General features: G+C 35.9%; 1 protein-coding gene across 1 annotated transcript in view; it reads left to right on the forward strand.

Annotated features, from left to right (window-relative positions):
* LOC138716496 (uncharacterized) overlaps nt 1–16,986 on the forward strand; it is a 299,515-nt gene extending 282,529 nt beyond the window's left edge. Inside the window, exons 6-7 of the mRNA XM_069849639.1 lie at nt 16,456–16,608; nt 16,878–16,986. Coding sequence (XP_069705740.1) covers nt 16,456–16,608; nt 16,878–16,986 — 262 coding nt within the window. The remainder of the gene's footprint in view (nt 1–16,455; nt 16,609–16,877) is intronic.
* Nucleotides 16,987–17,263: the final 277 nt, after the last annotated feature.

Below are 17,263 nucleotides of genomic sequence, written 5' to 3' on the forward strand. Positions count from 1 at the left end.
GATGCGACGTAGGCAAATGGACGACAGTACCTGAGCGAAAATGATTCAATATTGAAAGCTCTTTCGTCACTGGAAAACACGAACATATTTTTGGAACGAACTGTTTACTATGACCGTAAGGCTACTATAACTGTATATGCGGTCTTGGATCTGTGTGAAGGACGGTTGAACTTCATTAATAGAAGGGGTGGGAGTGAAGTACATTAAAAAACTAAGGTACAATAAAAATTGAAGTAAAAATAAAATTATGACCCTGTATGAGCTTCACGTGATAATATTATGGTTGTTGGCTCATCACTGGTATTTCCTCAGTACCTATAATTTCTATTCTGTGTTATGTTGTGCGAATAAGTCCCATAGTACCACCACATCCCCTTAAATATCACTACAAGTTCAGCTTCGCTTTAATATTATATGTACGTCCATAAACTGATGGGGATTCTGCAGAAAATTGGTGTGGATTTGAAAGAGATGAGACTGTTAAGTAACTTGTAGGCTATATCGAACGAGTCAAAGTCAGGATACGAGAAGAAATGTCAGAAGGAAGTAAAATAGGCAGAGGAGTACCACAAGTATGCCCTTATCACCTACGCTCTTCAATATTTACTTGAAGGATTTAGTGAAGAACTGTTTTCAGAACATGGGAGGAGTGATAGTAGGAGGAAGAAGAATAAATTGCATAAGATTTGCTGATGATATAGCGTTGTTAGCAGAAGAGGAGACGATACTAAAGGATTTGCTACTGGAGCTAAATGACAGCTTTGAGCAGTATGGGATGAAGATAAATGCAAACAAGACGAAGACCATTATCATAGGAAGAAAAATAAAGAAGGTAAACGTGCGAATTCTAATTTAGGCAGTAGAGCAAGTGGACAGCTTCAAATACTTGGGGTGTACTATAAGCAGTAACATGAGCTGCTGCCAGGAAGTCAAAAGGAGGATAGCAATGGCAAAGGAAGCTTTTAATAGAAAAAGGAGCATCTCCTGCGGACCTCTGGAAAGAAAACTAAGTAAAACACTAGTGAAGTGCTTTGTGCGGAGTATGACATTAGCCTATATGGGGCAGAAACATGGACATTACGACGAAATGAAGAGAAGCGACTAGAAACATTTGAAATGTGGAGAAGAATGGAACATGTGAAGTGGACAGACAGAATAAGAAATGAAGCTGTGTTGAAAAGAGTGGGTAAAGAAAGAATAATGCTGAAACTGATCAGAAAGAGAAAAGAGAATTGTTTGGGTCACTAGCTGGGAAGAAACTGCTGAAGGATGCACTGGATGGAATAGTGAACGGGAGAAGAGTTCGGGGTAGAAGATGATATCCGATCATAGACGACATTAAGATATATGGATCGTATGAGGAGACTAAGAATAAGGCAGGAAATAGGAAATATTGGAGAATGCTGGGTTTGCAGTGAAGACTATGTATGTGTGTATATATATATGTATATAAATCAAATACATTTACAGAGTTACAGATATTCTTCCCTGGACACATCATCCCCCGATGTGGTGATAGTCTATGGCCTTCACGTTCACCAGATTTGGCAGCTGCAAATTATTTTGAGCTAAGAGGAAGTTACAGGAGAATGGAGAACTTCACGCATTGTATTCTTCGCCTGACATAATTAGGAATATTAAATCGAGACCTTTGAGATGGGCAGGGCATGTAGCACCCATGGGTTAGTAGGTTATTTTATGACGCTTTATCAACATCTGAGGTTATTTAGCGTCTGAATGAGATGAAGGTGATAATGCCGGTGAAATGAGTCCGGGGTCCAGCACCGAAAGTTACCCAGCATTTGCTCATGTTGGGTTGAGGGAAAACCCCGGAAAAAAACTCAACCAGGTAACTTGCCCCGACCGGGAATCGAATCCGGGGCATCTGATTTCGCGGCCAGACGCGCTAATCGTTACTCCACAGGTGTGGGCCACTCACGGGTGAATCCAGAAATGCATATAGTGTGTTAGTTAGGACACCTGAGGAAAAAATACCTTTTGAGGAGGCCGAGACATAGATGAGAGGATAATATTAAAATAGATTTGAGGGAGGTGGGGTATGATGATAGAGACTGGATTAATCTTGCTAAGGATAGGAACAGTAAGTAAATAAATAAGAGAGAATTGCAGTTTAATGCAATTTAGGAAGCGAATGTACTCATGTGAGATTATCACATGACGTCACACTTTATTTCTATACAGTCCGCCATCGGCATTTGTAGAATGAATGAGCAAGACTGCTATGAACCTTGGAATTAGACCAGAATGGATAATTTGCACTGTACTTAGGTTAGTGCGAGAAATGTGGAATGCTTTACTATGAACAACTGCGGAAACTGTGGGCTGCGATGACATACAAGCAAAGGGGTGTGGTGTCAATTCTGGGCAATGAATCATATCCTTGTTAGTTCGTTTGCAGGCTTTTTACTTGAGAGTTATTACCGCAATCGCGTACTGAATACATGAGCGTTACTGCATGACATTACTTACATAGCCAGAACATACTTCCAAGCCTTCTGATCATTATCGACTGTCCCGATGCCTATTATTTGAGCCCTGATTGTTATGCAAAGCGCCTGTCACACGTAACATTGTGACAGGTCGAGAGAATATATTGTCCTCAGTAACGAATCCAATTGGACAAAACTTGTGTCATTTTCATGACACCATTTTTTCACTACACATGAATTATTTATTTATTTATTTATTTATTTATTTATTTATTCACTTACTTATTCACTTGTTTGTTTGTTTGTTCGTTTATTTATTTATGTATTTACCCGGTGGCAGTGGTAACTAATTACAATCATAACAATAATAAAAACAAATAATAATAAATTAATAATACTTATAATAATAATTAATGCTGATAATTAATAATAATAATAAAATTACAATTAATAATAATAATAATAATAATAATAATAATAATAATAATAATAGCATTGTATTCTTCACCTGACATAATTAGGAACTTAAACTCCAGACGTTTGAGATGGGCAGGCATGTAGCACGTATGGGCGAATCCAGAAATGCATATAGAGTGTTAGTTGGGAGACTGGAGGGAAAAAGACCTTTAGGGAGGCCGAGACGTAGATGGGAGGATAATATTAAAATGTATTTGAGGGAGGTGGGTTATGATGATACAGACTGGATTAATCTTGCTCAAGATAGGGACCGATGGTGGGCTTATGTGAGGACGGCAATGAACCTTCGGGTTCCTTAAAAGCCATTTGTAAGTAAGTAAGTAATAATAATAATAATAATAATAATAATAATAATAATAATAATAATAATAATAATAGTAACAGGGAGCATCCTAAATTAAATGAAGCACGATCACTTAAAATAACATTTAAAGTAAATCTAATTTGTACCTTAACCCTAAGTCCGAACTAAAACCCACGAGTATGATATGTTCATACCTGCACAGGTACCTTTCAACACTACACTCATTTCGCTGACAACTCACTCACTGCACTGAAACTACGACACATTTCACTGATTCTATCCTGATTTCACTAACACTTCAAAAACATTTCACTGTTCAAATACTTTGCACTGCCACTATAAACTATAAAGCTTCACTGGCACAAACACACTTCACTTACACAACACACTTCACTGACACAACGCACTTCTTCACTGATACAACACTTCAATAACAAATATCAATTACACCCTTTACAGTAAATAGTGTGTATAATATACTACCGTCTATTAGTAAATAAGCCTATTTTTAAATACATTTTTGGTTATTGGTAAAGCCTTTATTAAGTCTGCTGGTAAAGCATTATGTATTTATTAATTTATGTATGCATTTATCTATTTATTTATTTATTTATTCACTTATTTATTGATTTATTTACTTATTCAGTTATTTATTTATTCAGTTATTTATTTATTCATTTATTTATTTATTCACTTATGTATTTATTTATTCATTTATTTATTTATTCACGTATTTATTGATTTATTTATTTACTTATTTATTCAGTTATTTATTTATTCACGTATGTATTTATCTATTTATTTATTTATTCACTTATTTATTGATTTATTTACTTATTCATTTATTTATTCACTTATTTATTTATTTATTCATTTATTGATTTATTTATTTATTTATTTATTTATTCACTTATTTATTTATTTATTTATTCACTTGTTGATTTATTTATTCACTTATTTATTTATGTATTTATTTATTTAGTACCTTAGTATAGTCAGCCGGTGTGGGTTTGGGAATGCGCCTAGCCTCAGGGTTAGCGCAATAGATCGTGAAAGGTCGCAGTGCTGGGTCATAGTGCCCCTTCCCGAAATTTTATTTCATTCCATATCTCTTACTTTTGAAAACCCTATATTTTAATAATAAAAATTGAGGTCACATTAATGTTTTATATATGTTTTAAGAGCCAAATGGTACTTATTTCCTGGATATGAAGGCCGTCTCTCTCAATAGAATTACAGTCATTATTCCAGATCTCTCAAGAAGCTAATTCTGTTCTGAAGGATTTGTGATGTTTGTGCCCCAGCAGTCATTGTATAATCATTTAAGGCTTGGTTCTACTTTCTAAGCGAAGTAAACAGTAAGCTACAAGCGGAAGACATCCTATCAGTAATTACCGTTACGAATGATCAGAAGCGGCTCCCAGCAAACGAGACGGACTTACAGGTGTGCGCCGCGCCACGCTGCGGACTTTCTCTCAATTATCTATAATAATACGGCGGCACGAGACCATGATCGGCACGTCCACCGCCACTTCCTAACCGTTGTCATGGAGATGGCACACATTTCAGTACGGTTCCGATGTTTATGACGTCATACTTTTATTCAGGTTTATATTTTCATTCCGAACTGAAATTGAACATTCATCTGCTTGTAGACGATCTAATTTTTAATCCAATTGAATAATTTATACGACAAAACTTGGTCAATATTGAAATATTCAAGATATAAATATCATCAATTAGATTCTACTTGTGTAAAAATAGGATCTTTTTGTGTAAAATTTATCCTTCAACAATTTGATGAATTCTGGAAACAGCTAATGAACAATGTTCTAAAAAAAATACAACAATTAAGAGATATAATTCAATTCAATTCAGTTTATTTGGCCATTAGACATACAGTTTTAGGCTTTGTCAGAATACATTGAAAAACATATAAATACATTTTAAAAAACACTAATAAAAGAAACAGTAAAATTTAAATAATAGCCTACAATGAAAACATGAAATAATTTGAAACTTTTAAATTAAAGAAAACTGACTAAATTGCAATTAAACTTATTTATTAAAATACAATTTCATACAAATTTGTGTTGAAAAACTCAGCAACAGAATAAATGGGGTTTTTTTAATAACCAATTGTAAAATCTAGTTTTGAAACTATTGATTGGTAATTTATAATATTGACTAGGGAGCTTATTATCAGACATCGGATTCTAGGGCAAATGCCTATTTTGTTTCTTTAGGAGAAAAGTAAAAATAATTATTAATATTTGTGTTTCATGGAAATTGAAAGGTATTCAAAGAGTTTTATAGTGCCCTAAAATGCCCTAAAACGGTTATTAGAGCCTAATTTGTTAATATTCGCCTAAAAATGCCTAACTCACTGTAAAGTTTCGCATTTTACGCTTACTTTTATAATTTATACATGCATTCACTGCGAAATTTAAGGCATTTAAAAAGTGGAAAGTTTGCTTTACACCGGCCATGAAACCATTGATAAAGGAAACAAAATGTTTTGAATCTCACGACACTCGCAATAGATTTCACCGAATCTAACATGTTTGGAGGCATAAATGCCGACAAAGAACCAACCTTAGTTTTGAAGCAGGCAACAATCACAATATGTGCTGCTACCGATTCAGAGATATACTACTATACTATAAAAATGACTGTTTTCGGTCTGAAACCGATTAGCTGTACTGCCCTTCAGAGTGTCATAAAATCACAATTTTTGGAGAAAGAGTGTTTTTGAAATATTTATGAAAAGTCATAAAACTGTCAGTTAGTAGGGTAAACCGTTACAAAATATTTAAAAGAATGGCCCTCCTAGTGTTAACACTACCAGGAAATGCAACAATAAGTGGAACTTTGTATTTTTGTCCAATTGAATCTCAATAACAACGGTTCATTTGAATGCTCGTTAACAGTTGCTCTTTCCCTCACCTTATTTGTGTTGAGAAGTTTTGAGCGGTAGGACGTTTTCCTGTGATGTTTAACGCGATAATGCCGAAAAATATAAGTGCAAAATCTACATTGATCCGGCAATGGCTAACAGAATATTCAGAATTCAATTATGATGGAAAAATAATATTCTGCAAGATTTGTAGCAAACAGGTATGTAACAATAGTTGAAATATATAAATTCTATTATTTTTAATGAGTGGGCCTATAATATTTATACATTGACTGAGCTATCCTGAGGTATAATTCTTTTTAAGACCACTACACTTTAACCTTTTAAATTCCGATAGTTAAAGTATTTGCAGGTCATTAAAATTTTGATTGTTCGAACCCACTAACTTTGTGATAGAAATACGGCAATACAACAATTAGGATTTTATTTTAATTCAGTTTACTTTACATTTTTGGATTTCGCAAAAAAAGAAGTGCCACCTAAAGCAGCATGTGCAAGGAGCGGCTCATAAGGCTAAAGCTCAGCAGAAAAATCAACTGCAACAAACTTTACTAACACAGCCTACTTCATCCAATCTCAGCAGCAATTTCTATGCTGATTTAACCAGAGCGTTTGTTGCTGCTAACATTCCCTGGAATGCAATTGAAAATCCGGTTTTAAGACAGTTTTTACAAAAATACTGCAAACAAAATATCCCATCTGAGTCGACCCTAAGAAAAAATTACTTAGAATATACAATGAAACTTTAGCTTCCATTCGGGAGGATATAGGTGATTCTTACATATGGGTCTCTGTGGATGAAACCTCAGATCCTATGAATAGGTATATAGCAAATATGGTAGCAGGAAAACTTAGTCCTGATGGACCTTCGATTCCACACCTCGTATGTGTTAAGGAACTTTCGAAAGTGAATAGCCAAGCCATTGCTTATTTTGTAAATAAAGGCCTACAGTCTTTATACTCAGGTAATATAGACGATTCTAAACTTCTGTTGTTTTGTACTGATGCTGCCTCATACATGGTTGCTGCAGCTCCACTTCTTAAAACATTTTATCCTAACCTCACGCATGTAACCTGTCTAGCACATGGCCTTCACAGGGTTTCTGAAACAATCCGGAATGAATTTCCTCTTGTCAATTCGTTTATTTCTAACACAAAAAAATGTTTTTGTAAAGCCCCATCCAGGATTTCAATATTCAGAGAGAACTTTCCAGATATCCCACTCCCACCTCAGCCGGTTGTTACACGATGGGGAACCTGGATTCAGTCAGTGGTGCATTATTCTAAGTATTTTAAAGAAGTGGTCACAGTTATCGATAAATTACCTGAAACTGATAGTGCAGCGTGTGTGAAAGCAGTGAAAGATTGTCTGAATGACTCATGAGTGAAGAACGATAATTATTGCCTACATAACATCAAACTTTTCTTTCATACCTGCAAGCATTAAACAATTAGAACGTGAAAAACAATCTCTTTGTAGCCAAATAGCAATAGTAAAGGAAGCTCAAGTGAACATACATTCTGCTTTGGGCGAAACTGGGAAAAAAGTTAAAAATAAGTGGGACAACGTATTAAATAAGAATGTAGGATTTTCATTGTTGGAAAAAGTATCAAGAGTGATATCGGGGGAAAGTGTAAATGTTCCAGTAAGTATTGATGTTTCTATTGTACCTAATTTAAAATTTGCGTCTCTCACATCAGTTTCGGTTGAAAGAAGTTTTTCTGCTTTCAAAATGATTCTCAGTGACAAAAGGCAAAGGTTAACTGTGGAGAATTTAGAAAAAATTCTGGTGGTGTACTGTGCAGATAATTATAATAAAGTCTGAGCATGGAACTGAATTTCAATAACATAAAATGAGTAATCTTGATATCAATAATCATTATTTCATTAGTTTCAATATATTAAATTTGTGCAGCTCTGTTTATAAATATAATATAGTATTCTTTTTTAATGTTTAAACATACTTTTTTGTGCGTATTTTAGTGTATAACTAAAAATTTCAGTGAAAGAAATAAGTATGATACCTTGATGTGCCTAAAATGCCTATTTTCATTAAAATAGAGCCTAATTTTACAAATTTTGAGCTTATTTTAGGCGCCTAAAACTGCAATTTTTAGTGCCTAAAAATCCTATGTCTACTTATTGTATAATTTCATCCCCATAATTAAAAAGTTTGTGTTGCTCTTATGTAATCTACAATATGGAATATTAATTTGTTCACTATTTCTAATTTCATGATCATGCATATTGGCCACTAATGAGTAATTGTCGATATTTTGTCGAGTGTAAAGTACTAGATCATATATACACAAATTTATGATTGTTAAAATCCGTGATTGTCTGAAAAGTGGCCGACAATGTTCCAGATAGTTTGATTTACATAAAATTCTAATGGCTTTCTTTTGTAAAATCAAGACGCTTCCAATTTTGGTTCCATTTCCCCAGAAAATTAGGGCATATCGGATTATCGACTGAAAGAAAGAAAAGTAGGCACATCTTAAATAATTTTGAGAAACGCAAGTCGTTAATTTCTTTAACAAATATAAAACTCTTGATAGCTTTGTGCATATGTATTCGATGTGCTTATCCCATGTTAAACTGGAGTCTATAAAAAGTCCTAGAAATTTTGTGTAGTTGTCCTTATTTATTAGATAATTTAGGCTGAAAGCTATGTTGACAGTTTTTTCTTGATTAAGCAAGAAACCATTACATTCAAACCATAAAGCCATCTGTGATAGAGTGTCGTTGTTGAGAGCATGTAATTGATTTAGACAGAGCAAGAACATAGGAAAGTAGTGTCATCTGCATACATAATTGTTATTGCTTTAATGAATTCTGGAAGGTCATTTATTGCTATTAAAAATAGTAGATGACCAATTATTGAGCCTTGTGGAACCCCATAATGCGTAGTGGTGAGACGACCAATTTTCACCTATAACAACTAATTAGCCGCCCTATCCATTATCTCCTGAATTAGTTGCCTCATAGGTAGTGCCTTGTTGGTATCACTTGTGAGGATCGTTATTGAAATATATATCGATATGCATAGCCGTTTTCGTTCTTCATATTTACGTCCTCCGTTTGCAATTCTCGTTCTTGTTCTGGTTCCAGGTTTATTGTGGACCACTCTTTATAGTGTGGGAGGTTCCTGGAATCAGTGACTTCATATTTGGAATGAGAATATTTTCCAGGCGTGAGATTCATGAGAGTGGCTTGGTACTTACCTAACCTAGAAAGTAGCTGACGTGCCTTACAGTGAAATACGTAATACTTCATCGCTTGGATAATATAAGACTATTGTTGCTACCGTACTGGGCAATTAACATAAATCCGTTCATGACTAATTGGAAGCTGTGTTATTTAGTTGAACGGGTCGGGATCGAAGCTTGAACGATAATTCCACTGCAGTTAACGAGACAGCTTCTGTTTCTGAACGTAACTTACGAAACAGGACGAAGGGACTCATCGTAAACAATCCTTAGTTCTCACCTTCCGGAGGGTGGGATCCCCTTTAATTACGTTCCTGCCACCTTATTTATGAGGGCCCTCAAACAACGTTTAGACCTGATTCAGTTATTCTGACTTTAATTACGTTTAAAAATTTCTACCTGTCCTAACAGAACCCTAACCTCAGTAACCTATTAAAGCGACTTTCAAAGAAAGGAAAGCGTCTTCAGTGGTGCTGCATTTATTACTACAGACACACTACAGATCAAAACGAGAGTGCGTGGAAATACAATTAGGAAGACGTTTCTTAAGCGAAATAGCAGCTGCTTTAGTCTTAACTACATTTTTCAGTCACGAAAACCTCCGTTAATTTGTATGAACAAGTAAATTACGTTACTTCACAAGGTATCAATTCAAAATCTGTATAAAAACTTCCCAATCTATGTTAAGAAAAAAACATTGAGCATACGGGCTATTCCATTAAGGCCCAATTGTATAAAACTCCCTGACTAAAGATCAACTTTGATCGGAAATCGGAAAGTGAACCGAGTTCAGACTCTTCTTCTATTGTATAAAACTTTTCTGCGATCAAATTATCTTGGTTCAAATGCAATCTAAGTTCACGTGAAAAGGATTTGGCAACATCGCATAAACAGGTGAAATACGTGATGCGCGGACCATGTTATACAGGTTTGTTCAGTGTTGCCAATCTAGCGACTTTAACTCTTTTTCAACAACAATTTCTTTTAACTTTTATATTGTTTAAATAGGGATTTAGTGACCTTTTTAACACCCCATAGCGACAAAATTTAATCTTTCTTTGTTGATAATGAGAAATCTAGCGACTTTACAACTACTTTTTGGCGACTTTCCGTATTACACTCTGTTGGAGACACTGTTGTTTTTTTTTTTTGCAATGTAAATAATGGCGGACAATGAGAAGAAGGTTGACTGTTCTGCAAGTTGTTATCATGTTATGGTGTTTGATACTGCTAAACATAATAAAGCTTTATAAAACGACAATTTCGTTTAGTAATACAATTAATTGAACATTTATGAATTTACCTATCATATCCATTAATAATTAATGGTTGTTATAAACATAATATAATTATAGGTTATGTTATTTGATACTGCTGAACACGATAGAGCCTTATAAAACATAAGAATGTTTGTGTATTAAGGCAGGAAATTGAAAGAAATATATATAAATGTACCTAACATATCTATTAATATTAATAATAATGGATATTTTATTTGCACAATCTGTCACTCGTATATTTCGAATAGAAAAGAAATAACTGAACTTGGATCATCTAACTTAATCGGAGAAATTTCTTCAGTCGAAGCTGACTTTGGTTTGAGACAAATTAATCTCAGCTTAGACTTTATACAACACAAAATTCCAAGTTCAGCTGAAACAAGGATCAATTTAACCTCTGATCTAAGATTAAAAGCTTTATACAATCGGGCCTAAATGATCAGTTGCCATAGAAACGGCTATCTACCACATAGCTTCTAAAATGTACTAGGCAAGGCCCATAAAACCAATGTTTTTTTTTTCTTAATGTGGAATACTCTACATGTGTTTCAATTTAAAAAAAATAATTGATTAAATGGCGATCTTACTCGTGTTAATTATGTAAGCATGTGCGGCTTACAGCTGTTTCGGTGCTATTCGACACCATCCTCAGAGCCTACAATACACACTGGAACTTGAAAACAATAAATAGAAATACATCTCACTGACATACGAAAACAAAAACACACACAAGATCGCATCCTCATTCAGAAAACAGAAATACAACATAGCATACAGAACAGAAAACACACTACAAATACATCTCAACACACAAACAAATAAATACAACCACACAGGCGTATACAAACTCATATGCAATAGTTGCGATAGTTTCTACATTGGACAGACAGGCAGATCATTCCAAACTCGATACAAAGAACACATTAAAGCAATAACCAGAGGACACAATACATCTACATATGCCGAACACATAACTAATGCTAAGCACACTTACAATAACATAAATACAGACATGGAAATCCTACACATACAACCCAAAAACCAAAAACTCAACACACTAGAACAATATGAAATATACACATTAAAACACTCCCCAATCAAATTCTCAACACACAGATCAATTTCAGAACACACAAACACTATTTGACACAACTCTTCATCACACGAACGCACCCACACAACAGGCAGCGAAGTTGAGATGGTGCCGAGACACAGAAGGCTGTGAGGATGGTGTCAAGTAGCACCGAAACAGCTGTAAGCCGCACATGCTTACACAATTAACACGAGTAAGATCGCCATTTAATCAATTATTTATATTCAAGTGTTAAAAGTAGTGTACGAAAGATTCAACATGGATAAAAAAAAATCAATTTTTATATTAAAGGAAAAGTTTAAAACCAGTGGCATTTTTTCTTTCAGGTTTATTTATACACACTTTAACATTTGTGGTCAGTCCAGTTAACACTGTGGTAGAGCGTCTGCCTCCAGATTAGCCGATCCGGGTTCGATTCCCAACGGGGCTAGAAGAGATGGCGGTGCACAACTTACAATCATTAAATTGTGCACCAATATGGGTTAAATCCCAAATCTCTCCGCAGTGCATATGAAGGGAAGGCATATGTCACTGTTGATAGTGATTCGACCGTCGGATGGGGACCTTAAGCCTGGCGGCCCCTTGGTGCTATTCGACAGGAGTAGGCTACGTGCCGGCACCGGGTTTCCCTTTCTCCCTTCCTCATCTTCATCGTCATCCTCACCCATTTCCTACACTACAATTACACATACACTCACCCTAGTACACGACATAACTCTTCACAGACACGCATCATGTACAGCGTGGCCCTCCGAAGTGGTGTGCAACTTGTAAATGGGGTCACAGTCCTGCTTTCTATCCGCAGTATGCGGAACCCGGATTACACAAGTGAAGTGGGTAGGCATTGGACACACACACATCTGTCATCATATAGCGTTTTTAAGGATCTGTATGTATACCTGTAGACCGTTTTAACTATGTTGAGTTCTTGTTTCTATTGTGTGTTGTAGGTGATTTGTATTGTATTGTATTGTATTTATTTACATTCCATGGTATTCCTACATTGCTTCACAGCTGGAATATGGAACAAGAAGGAAAAAGCTCTTAATAGTGCTACAAAGTCTTAATAACACAGTCTAGTTGAAATATATACAGCGACATCATTTTATTTTTACTTCAATTTTTATTGTACCTGAGTTTTTGAATGTACTTCACTCCCACCCCTTCTACTAATGAAGCTCAACCTCCTCCACACAGATCCAAGACCGCATATACAGTCATAGTAGCCTTACGGTCATAGTAAACAGTACGTTCCAAAAATATGTTCGCGTTTTCCAGTGACGAAAGAGCTTTCAATATTGAATCATTTTCGCACAGGCAGTCTACTATCGTCCATTTGCCTACGTCGTATCCTGGTTTCCCCCACCAGCTTTTATTCGCCAGCTAGTGGCTGGGCTGTCTTAGCTCTTTTCTGGGAACATTAATGTCTGTTAGGAATTGGACGTCTACGTAATATTATACAACTGTTTAAAAATAACTTAAATAAAAGGGCCTCGTTAAGTAATTAACTGTCACGTGATATCCCCCCTTTCTACGACCCTGCGACATAACCACTTGGACGGACAGTAAATAGCATGTCTGAGTAATTTTATCTTTTCGGATCGGGCAGAAGTGAAGATTGAATTTACAGTGCGTAAGATACTCTTTTATAGAGTAGGTACAGAATTATTTCAACATGAGTTACTAGTACGAAGGACGAAACTGGTAATTGGGATTAGGTACAATAGTCTATAGTGCGATAATAGGCACATTAGAACTGGAGCCTGTATCGAAATGAACGAACATTAAAAAATGTGTTTAAATATCCATATTATGATTATTTTTAAATTTAACTTCATTCTCTATATTGTACGCTAATGTGCTGTAGACAGTATAATATACACTGCATAATGAATACGTCCACATGGACAGCTCAGTTCGTGAGTAAAAACACTCATTGTTAATACTGTACTGTATTTTGATTTAAACAAAAATCTAATGAAAATTATCAAACTCAAAACCGCGATATTTCCTAGTTTACGTAAATGGATGAACTACTTTTCTTCCCTCCTATACCTAGTAAAGTGATTTGTTTGTATATTACGCCAGTATCATCGAACTCCAGTCGTGGGAGGGGGTAGCAAACGGCGTTGATCCAAAGGTATAGCCAGGTTAATATTAAAAATGTTAGTAAAAATAAAATGATGTCCCTGTACTAGGGTGAGTTTTACAATATAGTCTACTAGCACAACACAAGGGGTTAGTATCGATACTTAATACAAGACAGAAATTTTCATGAAGCGTTGTTGAATGTCATGAATTCACCTACACAATAGAAGACGTGAGAAATTAGGTACTTCTTTAATTGTTCCGTAAATAATTTAATGTTTTGAATTTGACTTTTTATATCCATAGGGAAGCTATTAAACATTTTTACTGCTATATAACGCACTCCCTTTTGATAGGACGATAGACTTGTCGATGGAGTATGAAAGTCATTTTTGTTATCAACTGTTGAATTAGTTACAAAGTTTTCATGATTACATATGACAAAGTTTATTAAAAAAAAATACACTGACATGTAACTGATTATAGATTATGCTTAATGTCTATGATATTGGTGATTGTAGCTGTGATGAATCTTGGTATATAAATTTTCAATCCGTCATTTGCCTCTGCACGTAAAGATTATTATGTTTTGGTCCTACAGAATACATCTGTTGTGGTTACAATTAATATTAGAGGATAAAAATTCGCTCTGACTCCGGGGATCGAACCTGGTTCTATGTACTAAGCGCTCTCACCATTGAGCTACGCCGAAGTTCAATGCACAGCACCTGACCGAACCTCTCTCCTGCAGTGTTTTTCCCTTTGTGGCCTGACTCCAAGTTGGGTATGTATTTTTTATTGAGTTATTTTATGACGCTGTATCAACATCTAGGTTATTTAGCGTCTGACTAAAACGAATGTGATAATGCCGGTGAAATGAGTCCGGGGTCCAGCACCGAAAGCTACCTAGCATTTGCTCGTATTGGATTGAGGGAAAACCCCGGAAAGAACCTCAACCAGGTAACCTGCCCCGACCGGGAATCGAACCCGGGTTACCTGGTTTCGCAGCCAGACGCGCTGACCGTTACTCCACAGGTGTGGACTTGGGCATGTATGTTGTTTATTAAGTGAACTGCCAAGGACCCGGGTTCGTTCCCCGGCGCCGGAGCGAATTTTTCTCCATTAATATTAATATTAACTACCACAACAAATGTATTCTGTAGGACCAATCAATAATAATCTTTACGTAGATTCTTCGAGCAACAGTGCATAGGCCTATTACTGTAGAATCGCGGTCACCAAGTCACTCAATTGAGTGCGCTCCTTTTATAATGGCAGTTCAGTTAATATAAAATGTCAACATATATGCCCAACTTGGAGTCAGACCACAAAGGGGAAAAAACACTGGAGGAGAGGGGTTCGGTCCGATGCTGTGGATTGAACTTCGGCATAGCTCAATGGTGAGAGCGCTTGGTACGTAGAACCAAGGACCCGAGTTCGATCCCCGGCGCCGGAGCGAATTTTTCTCCTATAATATTAATTTTGTTTTTCCAATTTCGTTTAACCGTTGACTTGCTCTGGATTGTCATCAAATTTTCTGTCCTTATACTGCTTGTTTGAGGCTTGAAGTGTCAAAATAAATAACTGTATATCCGAAAGAAAATTAGTTAATAATGGAGTTCGGCAAGGTTGTCCACTATCACCAACTTTATTTAATATTTATATAAATGAAATTATTTTAAAATGGAACCAAATCTACACATCAGGAATCAAAATAACCAGTGCTCTAACATTAAATACCTTACTCTATGCCGATGATCAAGTCATAATTTCCAATTCAGAGAATATTTTACAAAGAGGATTGTATACATTAAATAAAATATTAAAAGATTTTGGGATGGAAATTTCAGCACAAAAATCAAAAGTAATGGCATTTTTAGGACAAGACCCAGTCAGAAGTAAGATAATACACAATAACCAATGCCTCGAACAAGTGCAAAATTTCAATTATCTGGGTTGTGAAATATCTTATCAAAATGAACAAGATGTGAACAAGAAAATTACCAAATTTACACAAATTCTAGGAATAATAAACAATACCCTAAAAGCTAAATTAGTACAAAAATCTACAAGAATAAAAATATATAATACACTAGCATTACCCTCCCTTTTATACGGAAGCGAGATTTGGACATTAAAGAAAAAAGACGTGAACAGAATCAAAGCAACGGAAATGAAATTTTTCAGGAGGACAGAGGATATACTCTTTTAGACCGAAAAAGGAATGAAGAAATTTTAGAACAATTAGAAGTAGAGTCAGTAGAAGAAAAAATCAGCAGATACAAATTCAATTGGCTAGATCATGTAAGAAGAATGGAAAATTCAAGAATCCCAAAAATTATGATGCAGTATAAACCTAGAGGACATCGTCGACCAGGAAGACCTTTAAGAAGATTGCTAGATGGGGCCGAAACAGGTCTACAGAGGTCTAATTCGTGAAGGATGATGATGATGATGATGAATATTAATTTTCCTTTGTGACTGAGGGAAACCATAAAAAATCCCAGTCAGATTGGTCGACCACGGGGTTTGAGCTCGGGATCTTCCGCATACGAATCTCAAACGCTACCGTCTGAGCCATCTCGCTCGGTCAGTAGTAATTGTGTTTTATATTTCATATGTTACTTTTCTTGCAGATTGCTACGAGAGAAGACGGCAACAGATGACGAATTTGTTGAATTCTGCAAACTTCGCCGAGGTGCGGCGCTGGATACCCTCGGGACCTTACTCGACCTACCGGTGAGTCTGATCGTGCACTTCATTTTATTTAATCTAATCGTAGTGGAAAGGTGGGGGATATTCTCGCCAATATACAGGAGGACGACGTTGTCCGGCGTTGGTGACGTCGTAAGCATTGTCGTCTTTTAAACCAAAGAGCACGGCCACAAAAATAAGGACACATTCCAAGTCCGAAATGGAGCAAAATAAAATTTCGATCATATGTCGAGAATCGAATCCGGGTCTCTAGCTGGAAACTACCACTTGACGGAGGACACTCAAAATATGTGACGTTACTCGCATGGTGGATAATTGACACCATTTGGCGAACCTATTCCAGAGGTAGTTTTTGCTTATCACTGCGTTCGCACACGCTAATTCACACGATTGAGGCCATCACATGTCGCACGGAAGACACGATCGCAGCTGCAGGCGTGCGCAAGTCGTGATCGTGCAGGTGGTCCTCGATCAGCGGCGCTTTCTGAAGTACGAAATTGCACGCCGACCGCCGTCTCCTGTTTACTGATCAATGTCATCCCTCAACACAGCCTATGAAGGAGCATTCAGTTGTTTATACACTTCACTCATTTGTTTTCGCATCTTTTGTTTTCTATCGTCGCCTGGCAACATGCATTTTTGTTATTGTTTTTTAGAGCTGAAGGGAATAAAGCTACAAAAATCTTATTGAGCATTTCATGTAATAGCTGTGTTTGTGTATTAAATTAT

This window comes from Periplaneta americana, chromosome 16, assembly GCF_040183065.1.
Source record: "Periplaneta americana isolate PAMFEO1 chromosome 16, P.americana_PAMFEO1_priV1, whole genome shotgun sequence".
In the NCBI taxonomy this organism is placed as follows: Eukaryota; Metazoa; Arthropoda; class Insecta; order Blattodea; family Blattidae; genus Periplaneta; species Periplaneta americana.